The 15267-nt window shown below is 46.4% G+C and overlaps 1 protein-coding gene across 2 annotated transcripts in view; it reads left to right on the top strand.

Moving 5' to 3' along the window:
• The window catches only part of EPHB2 (EPH receptor B2), a 263109-nt gene extending 252262 nt beyond the window's left edge, over nt 1-10847 (top strand). For both annotated transcript variants that reach the window (XM_031962640.1, XM_031962639.1), the window contains exons 13-16: nt 203-352; nt 2769-2962; nt 6284-6439; nt 8860-10847. In XM_031962640.1, coding sequence (XP_031818500.1) covers nt 203-352; nt 2769-2962; nt 6284-6439; nt 8860-8968 — 609 coding nt within the window. In that variant the 3' untranslated portion in view covers nt 8969-10847. The remainder of the gene's footprint in view (nt 1-202; nt 353-2768; nt 2963-6283; nt 6440-8859) is intronic.
• The last annotated feature ends 4420 nt before the right edge of the window (nt 10848-15267 follow it).

Raw genomic sequence — 15267 nt, 5'->3', positions numbered from 1 at the left:
GCTAGAAGTCTTCAAAAGAAGTGGTACGCTGGCCACATGTCAGTTATATTATAGTTTATAATATATTAAACATTATATATTACATTATATAATTTTACATAGTATATTATAGGAAGATATATTTTATTCTTTTTTGGACTAGAAGGTCTCTTCTAAAACAAAAAATTTGGACATCTGTAATTCTTTCTTTCTCTCTCCCCAGGGTGGGAAGATCCCGATACGCTGGACAGCTCCAGAGGCCATCCAGTACAGGAAATTCACATCTGCCAGTGATGTGTGGAGTTATGGAATAGTCATGTGGGAAGTCATGTCCTATGGGGAGAGGCCATACTGGGATATGACCAATCAGGATGTAAGTTTTCAAGGGAACAGAACCAGAAATAAGCAAGATCTTTTCCCAAAACACTCAACAACAGGATTCCACATTTTTTTTCTGACTGCAGTAACTTCTCTGAGGGAGGAAGGAGCCCAGAGTCATGGGGCTACTCCAGATACCCAGGGGTGGGAGGTGATACTGTTGAAAGCCTCTAGCCCTAGTCCCCTCACAGGTGTCTACCAGATGCTGGCTGTTTCCGGGACACAGCCCAACATCTGCCCACAAGTTGCCTGATAGTGTTTGCACTGACAGGTCTCTGCTCTCTTACATGGCAGAATCCAAGAGAGTGAGGATTTGGAATCAGCTGTCAGGTGATCAGACAATGATCAGGTATTCAGAGAGGACCTGCTGCATCATCAACTCTGTTCTCTGTAAGGGATGAGTAAAAGGAATATAGCAGCTGGTCTTTGCCTTCAAAAAGGTGATAATAATAGGCTCATAAACATAGGCTTAGACAGGACCTTAGAGAGCCAACTAGTCCAAACCCCTAATTTTTCAAACTGAGGTCCAGAAGCTGGGTTCAGATTTGCCCAAAGTCCCACAGATAACAAGTGGCAGAGGTAGGTTTCAACTCCAGATTCAAGTCTAGTGTACTCTCCATGCACCTCACCAACTCTCCAAAATTTCATTGGAGAATCAAGACTAACACACATTTAATCATAGCTTGCCAAAATTTAGAACCAGGGTGTCAGAATTGGGAGGGCCCTTAGAACATGGGATGTCAGAGATGGGAGGGTCCTTAGAATACAGGAGGTCAGAGCTGGGAAGGGTTTTAGAACTTGGTAAAACTTATGACCCAGAGAAAGAAATTATTTTCTGAGTCCTGAAGTACTGGAGTTTCAGAGAAGATTTCATGGAGGTATGATATAGGACTGAGCAGGATTGTGAGGGAGGGGCAGAAGTCAGGTAATCAGTCACTCAGCTAACACTTATTAAGCACTTACTAGGTTCCAGACATTGTGCCAAAGGCTGAGATCACAAAGAATGACAAACAACAATTTCTGTTGTCAAGGAGCTCACGATCTAATGAGAAAGATGTGAAAATGACTGTGAACAAGACAGACACGGGATGAGTTAACAGTAGTATCAGAGGGAAAATGCTAAGATTAAGGGGGATGTTGGAAGGTAATGACATAAGTACGTATCTAGAACAGGAAATGAACACAATATGCTTATGAGATTACCAAGGATCTAACCTTCCTAGAGTCAGGGAGAAATACTGGAGAGTGGTGGAAACTAAGGTTGAAGTAATTCAATGAAATCTGATTGTGGAAAGCCGTAAAAGCCACGGCCAAGAAAGCTAGATTTGTTGTAATAAGAACTAGGGAACCATGGCAGGTTCTTGATCAATAAACTGACACACCGTCCAGGGATGATTTTTCTGGCCATAGCAGATCAAGTCAACAACTGGATGCTAATACAAATATTAAGCACCTACTTTCCACAAGGCACTGTGCTAGGAGCTTTGCACCCATTCAATCACTATGAAGTGCCTACTATGCGTCAGGCACTGTTCCAGAGACCAAAGTGGACAGTCTTTACCCTCAATAAACTTCCATGCTAGCAAGAAGATAGAACAAATAAATATATTATAAGGTAGGGAGTGGAGTGGAGAGACCAAAAGAGAGGCTGGCCCGAGAGGGATGAGTAGTTTTTAGGGATAGAAAAAACACTAACAAGGGGAAGTCAGAGAAACATAGAGAAGTTGAACCTTGAAAAAAAAAGCCCCATCTGCCACTTGCTTAGTCCATATAACTATGTAAGGTCCCTTGATTTCTCTGGCTTTCAGTTTCCTCATCTATAAAATGAAGGGGAAGAATAAGAAGACCTTTGTAATCCATTCCAACTCTCACATAGGTGAAAAGGAACAAAGAGAAATAAGGATGGAGAATTTGTTTGAAACCAAATTGTGAGATCCTTAAATGCTAGAAGGTTACATTCTAGCATAGAGAAGAGAAGGGGCCCAGTAATAATCAATTATTATTGATACTTATCTGGGCACTTGTTGTATCCCCTCTCCCAAAAGACTATGAGCTTCTTGAGAAACTATCTCACTTTTATCTTCATATCCCCAGTGCCTGTACATAGAAGGAGCTTAATAAATGCTTGTTGGTTGATTCATTTTGATAGTTCTCTCTGTCACTTCTACTATTTTGGCATTATGGAAGGAGCACCGAGTTTAGGCACCTGTTCTGTTCTGTGACCTTCGCCAAGGCACTTCCCATCACCAGCCCTCAGTTTCCCCATCTGTAGAATGGGGTGAATAAAATTTGTATGATCCACTTCACAAGATTGGTGTGAAGGAAGTGCTGTCAGGCACCTTAAAGTTATAAAGAATTATTATGATCATCATTATCATCATCTCTTTTTTTTTTTTTTTTTGATCTTTTAGGTAATCAATGCCATAGAGCAAGACTACCGGCTGCCCCCTCCCATGGACTGCCCTAACGCCTTGCACCAGCTCATGCTGGACTGTTGGCAGAAGGACCGGAACCACCGACCCAAGTTTGGGCAGATTGTGAACACGCTGGACAAAATGATTCGAAACCCCAATAGCCTCAAAGCTATGGCACCCCTCTCCTCTGGGTATGGCTTGCACGCCACCCTGATCTAGCACAAGGGTCCCTCACCTTTCTTACATCCCACCCTTGGGTGAAACTTCAGGAGCTCTTCTTAAAATAATGTTTATTTTTAAATGAATAAAATAAAATACCTGGGATTGCAAAGGACAAATATAGATTATATATCCATTTATGGAGATAGGTACATATGCATCTCTAATTAATTAAAAGCAGGACGTTTATGGACTTTTCTGATATGGAGGAAATTTTTCCTAAAAATTGGAGCCATCCAACAGTAGAATGGAGAGGTGGAATATTCTCTGACACTTGCGGTCAAAAGTCAGATGGGTACCTGTTGAGGATGTGGGAGAAGCCGCTTGAGCTTCAAATAAGAGGTTGGACTAGATCAACTATAGTTAGAGTCTTAATCTTTGGGCTTTCATTTTATCATCTGCAAAATGAAGGGGTTGGGTCAGGAGACCATGAACTTTTCCTTCTAGTTCTGAGAGTTTGGAACACTCTATTCCAAAGTGTCTCCAGTTCACATGCAATGTCCAAAGAGCCCATCCAGCTCTGATTCTGATTTATTAGGTCCTGCCCTGCTTTAACATTCCCTGCCCTAAGGACTGTCCCTGCTGACATTCTATGTCCTCAATTGTCTCTCGGCTCTTATAGTTTTTGTTCCAAGCTCACTCCCAACTCTGACAATTTATATTCTAAGGCCCTCCCAGCTCTGACATCCTAGGTTCTAATGGCCCTCCCAGCTCTGACCTCCTGGGTTCTAAGGGCCCTCCCATCTCTGATACTCTCTGTTCTAAGGATCCTCCCAGCTCTGACATTCTGTTCTAAGGGCCCTCCCAGCTCTGACATCCCATGTTGTAAGGGCCCTCCCAGCTCCAACATCCCGTGTTCTAAGGGCCCTCCCAGCTCCGACATCCCGTGTTCTAAGGGCCCTCCCAGCTCCGACATCCCGTGTTCTAAGGGCTCTCCCAGTTCCGACATCCCGTGTTCTAAGGGCCCTCCCAGCTCTGACATCCTGTGTTCTAAGGGCCCTTCCTGCTCCGACATCCCGTGTTCTAAGGGCCCTTCCAGCTCTGACATCCCCTGTTCTAAGGGCCCTCCCAGCTCTGATATCCCATGTTCTAAGGGCCCTCCCTGCTCCGACATCCCGTGTTCTAAGGGCCCTCCCAGCTCTGACATCCCGTGTTCTAAGGGCCCTCCCTGCTCCGACATCCCGTGTTCTAAGGGCCCTCCCAGCTCTGATATCCCATATTCTAAGGGCCTCTCAGCTCTGACATCTCGTGTTCTAAGTTCTCTCCTAGGTCTGACAATCTATGTTTTAAGCTCTTGCCCAGCTTTGACATTCTCTCTTCTAAGATCCTTCCCAACCCAAATTTTCTGTATCCACAGCTTCCCTCCCAGCTCTCAGACTCTTTCTAGCTCTGACAGTCTATGTTCTGAATATTCTAAGGCCCCTTTTAGCTCTGGCATTCTATGATTCAAAAGCCCTTCTATTCTGTAGCTTAAGATCACTTCTAGCTCTAATACTTTCTAATCTAAGGTCCTTTCCAACTCTTCAAATTTAATTCTAAACAGTTCTTGCTTTCCCCCAAAGGCCCCCAGGCCAGCATCCTGGCCTCTAGTTGCACTCCCCTCCGCCATGAAAGTCTTCCACTCTGGTCCTTCCCTACCAGACAATCAGGGCAGGGAGTGTTTAGCCCAGAAAGGCCCTGTTCATCTCAGCACATAGTCTTGAGCTCACTATGGGCCTAAAACTTTGAAAGAACCCAGGAAGAAGAACATGGGCCAGGCCCTCCAGATGCTTAAAACTTTATTGAGAATCAGCTTGGGCTCACCATCCGGCAAGATAAGCTTCCTCACTCAAGTCCAGCAGGGAGTCCAGCAGGGAGACCAGAGCTAAAAGTGAAGCGTTCTCCACATGTGATCTCACTTGCTCCTTCCAACCTCCTGTGCAGCAGGTGCTGTTATTGTTCTCATTTCTCACTTGAAGTGACTTACTCAGGATTATACAACTAGTTACTGCCAGAGGCAGGTCCTCCTGGCCCAAGTCTAACCCTTGGTCCACTGCCCCTTCCAGCCTTCCTTCTTTTCACTCATCAGTCCCTGCTCTGGCAGCCAGGTAATGTGACTCAGGTTGTGAGTGCAGGAAACTCCAGCCTCCAGTGGGGTGAGCCCCCTGTCCAAGGTCATACAGGTCAAAGAGAGACCCGGAACCCAGACCGTGACTTCAGATCCCATGTTCTTCTCTCTCTCTCTTTTTTTTTTAAACATTTGATATGCATTATTACCACTTTCTTAAGTTGAGATAAAACAATCAATCAAAGAAAACAAATCAGGACCTGCTTTGTAGCATTTGCCCATTTATGAGGCATAAATGCTCACACTGAAAATTTAATAGTTGGCTCTCAGGAATGGGTTAGAGTGGGGGGCATACCCTTGTACCCAGGACTAAATACACTACTTCTTTTTATAAGACCATACAACTGTCTTTATTATTGAGCATTTCATTGTTGTTCAGTTTAAACATATTACTTCAAATGAGGGCTGAGAGCAGAGTGCAAGGGGACCATCTCTGCCTTATTCCTGGAAGTTATTTTTTCCTTTTTTTTTTTTAAAGCTTTTTATTTTCAAAACATATACATGGATAATTTTCAATATTCACCCTGGTAAAACCTCGTGTTCCAAATCTTTCCCTTCCCTCCACTCCCTCCCCTAGATGACAAGTAATCCAATATATGTTAAACATGTTAAAATACATACATATATATAATATATTATATTGTAATATATAATAATATATTAAACCATGCTCTTCTTACTCTAGGGCTTCTTTTCCCTCTTCCTCAGTTTTTGTTAAGAACGTGACCCAACCTTCTGACCCCACTTCCAACACACACACGTCTTTCACAGATCTAGTTATTTTTTAGGAGCTCTCTTTTCAGCTTAAGTCCTTTGGGGTACTTGTCCATGCTCCTCTGTGCTTCTAGATGAGCCCTGCAGACCCTACCTCCCTCCAACCTGTAGCCCCTACACATACACACACACAGTGCACATATGCATGTACACACGTGCACATATATACACATACACAATCTGCCTGCCCACATTTGCACCCATCACACACAATGTGTGCATTACACACATATCCAACATGTTTAAAACATGTGTGCCTCATAACAGAGAGATACCCGTGCATTATTGTGCACATATGTGGGCACATTACACGTATGTGGGTCTCTATGTGCTCGGGCACATGTGTGGATGCACACACCCACGGTCTGTACACACACAAGCCTCACACTGACTGTTTCTGACCCTCTTTTAGGATCAACCTCCCCTTGCTGGACCGCACGGTCCCCGACTACACCAGCTTTAACACGGTGGACGAGTGGCTGGAGGCCATCAAGATGGGCCAGTACAAGGAGAGTTTTGCCAGTGCCGGCTTCACGTCCTTCGATGTTGTCTCCCAGATGATGATGGAGTAAGTGTCGGGCCTCCCCGGGCCCCCTGTCAGCTCTGGGAAGCACCGTGCTGTGGGCTACCCCCTGCCAGCGTCAGGCGGGCCCAGGTGACCGCCCCCATCCCGGCCTGGGAGGAGTGCCTGAGGAGGACCGAGCTCCTTGGCCACATGGCCACGCATTCGGGGCTCCGTCTCACAGGTGGCAGACCGAGGCAGGGCAGCTTCCCATGAATCAGAGAACACTTACTGAGACCTCCTGATTCCTTTCCACGGTAAAACAGAGCTTTAAGGGCAGCTGTATAGAGTTCAGACTTTTGTTCAGACTTTGTGCAGGCTCTGGGAGTTAGTCCTTTCAGTGTGATCCAGAGTGGGGTCTCTGGAGAGGGACGTGTCTCTGTCCATCTGTCTCCAGGTTGTAGGAATGAGCTAGGAACGGGTTAGATTACAATGGGAAATGGAGTGTGAGGAGATCTGGCCCCAGGCCCTGGTAGCTAATGTGCACCTGAGAGTATCCAAGGAGGCATTTACTCTACTCATGTAGAAAGCAATCTGCAGCAAGCGGAGATGAGATCTCCAAGCTCCCTGAAGCCATTGAAGGGGCCGAGGAAGCTCGCTCAGAGAAAGGAGAGGCAGGAGACTGGACTTGGGGGGCTGGGAGGGAGGGAGAAGCAGTTCCAGGATCTGGAGGCCCAGCACGGGTGCAAGCCATCCAACCACAAAATAGAACAAGGTGTTCCTATACCCGAGGCAAAGAAGGAAAATTGTGGCTGACCAATGGAGCCTTTGAGCCCTTGACATAACCCAGGCAATCTGACAGATTGCAAAATCAATACAGCTGAGCCACAGAGAACCACAGTTCTTGGTATTAAGAGAATTATAAAAAGTTGCCCTTGTCACACCTCTGCAGGTGTTGGGCCCTAGGCAAGCTGCCTGCCTTGTGTCCCCCTAATCCCACCTTAGCCTAACAGCCCAGGCCCTTCGGAGTAAGTCATGGGCCCCAGAGATCATCTTCAAACAATCAATGCAGTGGAATCGGCAAATATTTATGAAACACCTCCCCGAGGTAGTAGGATACAAAGAAGTAGAAGAAATGGTCCCTCGCCCCCAGGGAGCTTAGCGTCTCATTAGAGAGCTAAGACATAGCCACAGGAAGAGCCAAAAAATAGTATGAGTATTAGGGAACCATGAAACCCCTACTGCTTTCCAAATAATATCATAGACATAGAAAGTACTTGCAGACTGTAAAGCGTGAAATAAGTGTGGGCAGTGTGTAATTGTTCTCCATTTAGAAAGGACATTAGCAACCACAATAATCATAATAGCTAGCAGTGTGTGTGTCTGTGTGTGTCTGTGTGTCTGTGTTATAGAGAATTTAAAATATTCAGTCCTGAAAGATAGGTGCTATTATTATCCCCATTTTACAGAAGAGGAAACTGAGTCTGAGTAAGGTTAAAGTGACTCATGTTTTCCCAACTCCAGACCCAATACCCTATCTATTGCTACTACCTAACTGCTCTGCTGGTATTAATATCTCCATTTTATGGATGAGAAGCCACTCAGTTACACAACTAATAAGTGTCAGAAATGGATTTTAAATCCAGTTACCTCCTGATTCCTTTCCACGGTAAAACAGCTTTAAGGGCAGCTGGATAGAGCCATCGTGCACAGAGCACCAGACTCGTAGTCAGGAGGACTCATCATCTTCCTGTGTTCAAATCTGATCTCAGACACTAGCTGGGTGACCCTGGGCAAATCACTTCACCCTGTTTTCCTCAGTTTTCTCATCTATAAAATGAACTGGAGAAGAAAATGGCAAACCATTCTAGCATCTTTGCCAAGAAAATTCCAAATGGGGTCACAGAGAGTAAAACATGACTAAAAAGCGACTCAACAGCAGCAAAAACAAAGTCTTAAATTAGAAAACTCAAAAAATTGGGAGCCAGGCTGGTAAGGGACCTGGAGATCAGACTATATAAGGATCAAGTGGAAGAACTGGCAGCATTTAGCTTTGGACAGAGAAAGCTTGGGAGGAACCTGGGAGCCATCCTCAAGTATTTGGAGGCTGTCTTGTGGAAAATGGAGCAGCCGTGTCTTACTTGGCTGCCCGGAGGTCAGAATTAGCAGCAGTGTGGAGTGGAAGAGGCAGTTAGGAGATTTTTAATTTTTAACAATGAGAGCACTCCAAAACGAATGAGCTATCTCCGGAGATCGCAGGTCTTTGAACTTGGGCTTCTTGATCACCTAAATGGAATCTGGCAGAGAATCTAGCTCAGGTACAGGTTAGAAACTCCTTCAAAGCCCAGAAAAGAAGGGCTATGAGTTCAGAGAAGGGAGAGGCTTATGAGGCAATGAGTGGGGAGAAGAGGGGGAAAGTCTTCCTTCTCAAGGCACATTTTAACCTTCTGGCTTCTAACATGTGTCTTTGTGTTTCTTCTCCAAAGGGACATTCTTCGTGTGGGCGTCACTCTAGCTGGTCATCAAAAGAAAATTCTAAACAGTATTCAGGTGATGCGAGCGCAAATGAACCAGATCCAGTCGGTGGAAGTTTGACCTTCATCCCACTTTCGCTCTCCTCTTCCTCACGGCCCTGCTCCCCTTTGCTTCTGTGTGCCCCGGTCCCAATTTCTGAGCATCCTATGTCCAACCACAGAGTCATCCACCTGCTCTGAGGACAGTGGCAACGGGTGGAACCACTCCAGCAGTGAGAAGTCATCAGAAACGCCAATAATTTAAGCAATGGGAAATAAAGAAAAAGAAAAGAAAGAAAAAAGGGAATGGGGAAAAAATGATATTTTGGGGAAAACCACATAAAACTATTTTTAAAGGACAAATAATGAATGAAGAACAGCAGTGACAGTCTTGAAAAGGGCTCATTTAGTTTTTTTTCCAGTCGGAGACCAAAAGCCGTTTCTTCATCTCCCTCTAAGAGAATGATCCCAGTACTGCTTGACTTAGACCAGAAGGAGAGGGGAGCTTTCAGGAAGATGAATGTGAACGTATACCTTCTCTTCTCCCTCAGAAGGCTGCTATCCCTCGCATCACCTGACAGCCAGCCCTCCCTGAGGCCTCAGTTTCCCTTTGGGGACACTGAAGGGGGCAGGTGGCCCAGGAGGCCTGAGGAACCATTCCCCCCAGAATGGACCTCCCCCGACTCAAACTGATGAATTCTTCAGCTTTGAAGATTTTAACAAACTAAAAAAGAAAAACAAAAAAGAGAGAATGAGAGAGAGAAAGACTTTTTTTTTGTTTTTGCAGGGGGCTGATGGGCACAGCCCTCCCACTTCCCCCAAAAGGGGGAGGACACCGTACACAAGCAATGGCCCAGTTCTTGCAAAAGACAGCTTTTGTGAGAGCCCCCTTTGCCTGGGCATCTCCGTTCACCCTACGGCACCACCTTCTCATACATATCACATGCACAAAATTCGGAGTTGGGTCTTCACCATGTGCCAATGACCTCTTCCTTCTCTTCGGGCACCCTCGCGGCCCGGGAGTGAGCAGATCGGTGACTGGTGCTAAAGCGTTGGCTGTGATTGCCTTCGGGGAAGATTTGTCCTGTTGCTTGGTTTGTTTACACCAATTTTGTGGGGTTGGGGTTGTTTTGTCGGGGTTTTTTTTTTAAATGACAATGAAGTAACACTTTGACGTTTCCTATCTTTTAAGGACTCGGTCCTTCTCCTGGTAGGAGGACATTTACACTTATTGACTAGGCAATATACCGAGGGCAAGATTTTATGTGCCCATTTCCTGATTTTTTTAACATATGATTTCCACTACCCCGTAGGGTTCCCATCCACCCAGTCTGTCCATGTCGCCAAAGCAAAGGCCACTCCAGGGCTAAGCAGGACTTGGGGTGGGGGAGACACAGGCAGACTTTCAGGCAAGGAGGTATCGCTCTACGCACTGAGATACAACTTAAACAAATGTCCTTGGATGGGAAAAAGAAATTAGGTCAGTGCCGGCCCCACCTATTTGGAAATTAGTAAGAATAGGGAAGCAAGAAGGACCCGGGACTGACTAGCAAAACATAGTCACTAATCCTGATGTTCAGTGTTCTGGGAGCGGCCCCCAAGAGAAAAGGTCCGACAGAGCCACCAGCATTCCCCTTGACTGCTTGGAGACGAGCAAGCCTAGTTTAGTATAGCAAAGGGCCCCAGGAGTTCGGAGCAGACTGTGTCAGAGGCCAGGACCTGAATCATTCACTGTGATACCCCTGTCCCTTGGAGGCTCTGCAGGTAACGGGCCACTCCCTCTCCGGGGTGTTTCTCCCAGCCTGAGACCGGACCAGAGGCCGGGAGAGAAAGGCTTCGTGTGGCCCGTGGGCCAGGACACAGGTGCTGCCGGGTCTTGGTCCCTCCCAGAAGCAAATGCAGATGTTTCGATGGAACAATCAAGTATAGTGAATGGTACTGGAATAAACACATTAGTTACATGTTGGAGCCCTGTTCTGTGTAAGTCCCAAGTGTGCAAGTCAGGAGCCTGCAGTTGGATGAGCTGGGCCAAGGGCCTTCGCTTGCCTTCCATACGCAGTTGGTTCTCTGCAGTAATACAACAGATGCCCATTCGGCACCCAGAATATACAAGGTCCTGCGCTAAAAAAAAGCACTGTGAAAAATACTTAATTTAGCTTACCTTTCCTTCCAACTGCAGTTGGTTCATTGTAGTTCAGTACAACAAATACCCATTTGGCACCCAGAATATACAAGATCCTACGCTAAAGAAGCACTGTGAAAAATACTTAATTTAGCTTAGATTGCCTTCCAACGGCACCCAGAATATAAAACATCTTGCGCTAAAGAAGTGCTGAAAAATACACAATCGAACTAAGCTCTAGTTCCCACCTCATGAGAGTTCCCAGTCTAACAGGAGGATCTGACAGAGACCCAGTTAAGTCAGTGAACATCCTCTAGTCAGGGGTCCTCAAATTACGGCCCACGGGCCAGATGCGGCAGCTGAGGACGTTTATCCCCCTCACCCAGGGCTATGAAGTTTATTTAAAGGCCCACAAAACAAAGGTTTTGTTTATACTGTAGTCCGGCCCTCCATCAGTCTGAGGGACAGTGAACTGGCCCCCTCTTTAAAAAGTTTGAGGACCCCTGCGAGTCTAGGTGCTTCCCATAAGTTGGGTTCTGTGCTGAGTCCCGGGAATCCAGCCCCTGCCCTCAAGGACTTTCCTTTCATAGACAATACTACACCATTAGCTACATCACAAGGTTACAAATTCTGTCGAGCCTGAGAAGGAATAGGGGACTCATCAGAGAAAGCTCCTTAAATTGGATTTTAAAGGATAAACAGAAATCAGACAGGCTAACAAAGGGAGGGAGGGTATTCTTGGCATAGTGAAAAACATGAACAAAGGCAGAGGAAAGAAACAGGAGGTAAAAATGGGCCCGGCCCCCCTCCCACCCCCAGGAAGTGTTCTCCTCCTCACTTTACAAGTGATGAAACAGGCTTGGAGATGACATGATTTGCCTATGGCCGCATCTCTGGAACCCCTCGACAAGCATTTATTAAGCTCCTAGATGAGCTTGTGTTCTGTGTTTACGTTCCCTGGCATTGTCCAGTATGGTGCAAGCTGCCCAAGATGGGTGTTCTAGGGTAACCATCCTTAAAAAACTGTCCTCATGGGGTTTTGACTGTCTTCAGTCATCCACAAGATAAACTCAACAACTATTCTTCATGCCTAATGGTTGGCATTTGCCCTTAGCTACCAGGCTGGCATCAGCCAGCTCAAGGAAAGGGTAACACCCAATGGGGCCCAAAGAGATAATATCAATCAACTCCACTTGACCTTAATGTTATGCAGATATCGTTGCCACAGTCCCAGGAGGGAACTCAGCCTTGTGAGACCACACACACACACACATACACACACCCCTATCACCAGGGATATAGATTCTGTCAGCATTTATTTAGTGCCTATGGTATACAAGGCATCGTGCTACTCCAGTGATTTAAAAACAAAAAAAATCCTCTGTCATCAAGGGCAATTCTCCTGAGAGAATACAATATCTATGTAACAGTGAATAAAGACAAAACCAGTGTAAAGTAATATAACTTCAAGAAGACAGGGCTGATAGCTGAGGGGGAATGAAGGGGGTCGGGAAGGCTCACACGCAGGAGATAAGCTGAAGTATGTTCCAGATATGGAGGATCATTTGTGCAAAAGCATCCGAGGTAAGAGAGGAAGCTTCGTGTCAAAGGACCAGCGAGCCAGGCAGTCTGACAGGGACAGGACTGGGTGAAGATACGACACAAGCCTGGAAGGATAAGGGAGAACTCTGAGGGGGAGGCATTTAAATAGTTAATTCAAAACAGCTGATCCACAAAAAGTTTCTCCTGGTCTGGAGGTACAGGTTTTTAGTCTAATTGTCTCCAAACATCCTTCCTAATTACCCAGAAGTCACTGACAAGCCAGGCCTGGGCAAGAATCCCTCTGCCCGCACAGCAGCCACTTAAAAGTCTGCAATGTCAGCAGAGCCTGCTCTGGGCCAGCTCGGGGTTCCTGATGTTGCAGATGATTCCTCTTCCCTGTGACTTGTCTTGTCTGTCAGGGACGCCCTCTAATGGTAAAGCAGAGCAAGTCATCCCTCGTGCCCATGGTAGACCTATAGATTGAGGAAGTGTCCCCAAGGGGTGTCTGACTGGGGGACAAAATTGCCACCCCAGCATCCCTTTAGGTGACAGAATGTCAGAGTGGGGAGGTCCTTAGAACATGGGATGTCAGAGCTGGGAGGACCCTTAGAACATGGGATGTCACAGCTGTGGGGCCCTTAGAACCCGGGATGTCAGAGCTGGGAGGACCCTTAGAACCCAGGATGTCAGAGCTGGGAGGGCCCTTAGAACATGGGATGTCAGAGCTGGGAGGGTCTTTAGAACCCAGGATGTCAGAGTTGGGAGGGCCCTTAAAACATGGGATGTCAGAGCTGAGAGGGCCCTTAGAATATGGGATGTCAAGGCTGGGAGGGCCCTTAGAACTCAGGAGGTCAGAGCTGGGAGGGCCCTTAGAACCCAGGATGTCTAAACTAGGAAGAACCTTAGAATGTCTGAACTGTGAGCGAATGTCAGCTCATCTACAGTAGTAATAAAAGGCAATGTCAACAAACCAAAAATAAGCAAGTATTAACCACTTATTAAGTGTCAAGGTTTGGGTTAAGTGCTAGGGATATAACTAAAGTTTTTTAAGTCCTTGCTTTCAAGGAAAATATATATTCCAAGAGAACAAACAGTGCAGTCTGGGTAAATATGATACTGATTTTTATGAAGACAACCTGGAAGGGGCAGGCTGCTTGGGGGAACCAGAAAAGGCCTCCTGTGAGATGTAGCATTGGAGCTGAGCCTGGAAGGAAGCCGGGAGACAGGAAGAGGAGGGGAAGACATCCAGGCATGGGAGACAAGCAGGGGAAATGCCCAGAGTCGGGAGGCGTGGCGTTGTGTTGAAGCACCTAGGGTAGTGTAGTTGGAGGGAGAGCATGTGGAGCTACAGACGGGGAGGAAGGAGCAGGAAGCCTGTTAGGGTGAGCCAGGAGCAGATTGTGAAGAGCTTAAACTATGGCAGAAGACTTTCTATTAGATCCTGGATGTAACAGTGATCCTTGGGAGCTCCTTGGGCGGGGGCTGGAGGAGAGGAGGGGGAGTGATGGGATCCAGATTGTAGAAGAACTTGGCAGTGGAGACAAGAGTGGATGGGAGTGGGGAGAGACGAGGCAGGAGAGTGAGAGAATCTGGACTCCCCCGGGGACTCAAGAGGGAAGAGGAGAAAGTGCCTCCTGTGTCTGCGAGGAGAGTGAGGGCAGATAGGAGCAGGAGCAGGCTGGGAGCTCCTCAGTGTCTCCAGCCTCCTCCTTCTCCTACACTTTTCCTCCTCACAGCCCCACAAGGGAGGCAGCAGGAGCGGTGTTCCTGTCCTACCATGGGCCCCAAAGTGCATCACAACCATTTCCGTTCCTCTAACACCCCAAACTCGACAGAGAACTTTCCTTACCACAACCAGGCAAGCAGGTAGAATGGGTATAATTATCCACCTGCTGTAGAGAGGGAAGCCAGGACCTCCATACTCCTGCCACAATTCAGAATGACAGGAACAGCAGAGAGAGTGCTGGACTTGGAGTCAGGCAGAAAGGAATTCAAATGTGATCTCAGATACCTAAGCCTGTGATCCTGGACATGTCACTTGTTTGCCTCAGTTTCCTCATCTATAAAATAAGCTAGAGAAAGAAATGGCAAACCATTCCAGTAGCTCTGCTAAGAAGACCCCAAATGGGGTCATGGAGGGTGGGACATCGTTGAACAACTCTACATCTTCACAGAGCACCCTCCCCCCCCAATTCTCCCACATTCCCCCTCTGTCACCAAGCAGAATGTCCAACTTCTCTTCCATAAACTCACTCTTCAAATACTTGGAGGAACAGTTCTAGGAGACCTGGGCTTTCTCTTTTCCAGGCTAAATTAACATCTCAAGGTTTTGTAATACGGTATACTTTCTCTTCTCCTCCCCATCTTGATGGTCTTTGTTTGAACCTCTTCTTCATCTGTTCTTGAGAGGCATTGTAGTATATTGGACAGAGACCCAGCCTTAGCAGTTGGGAAAACCTGAGTTCAAATCCAGCCTCAGACCCTTGCTAGCTCTGTGACCTTTAGCAAATCACTCACCCTCAGTCTACCTCAGTTTCCACAACTGTAAAATTGGTATAGTAACAGTACTTATCTTTAAAAGTTGTAATGAGGATCAAATGAAATAGTTAATTTTTTATTGTTTCCTATACATGTACATTAATTTTTAATACACTTTTTTATTTTTTGCTGAGGCAATTGAGGTTAAGTGACTTGCCCAGGGTCACACAGCTAGAAAG

The sequence above is a fragment of the Sarcophilus harrisii genome, chromosome 3, assembly GCF_902635505.1.
Source record: "Sarcophilus harrisii chromosome 3, mSarHar1.11, whole genome shotgun sequence".
Classification (NCBI taxonomy): domain Eukaryota; kingdom Metazoa; phylum Chordata; class Mammalia; order Dasyuromorphia; family Dasyuridae; genus Sarcophilus; species Sarcophilus harrisii.
This window is presented reverse-complemented; position numbering and strand designations above follow the sequence as displayed.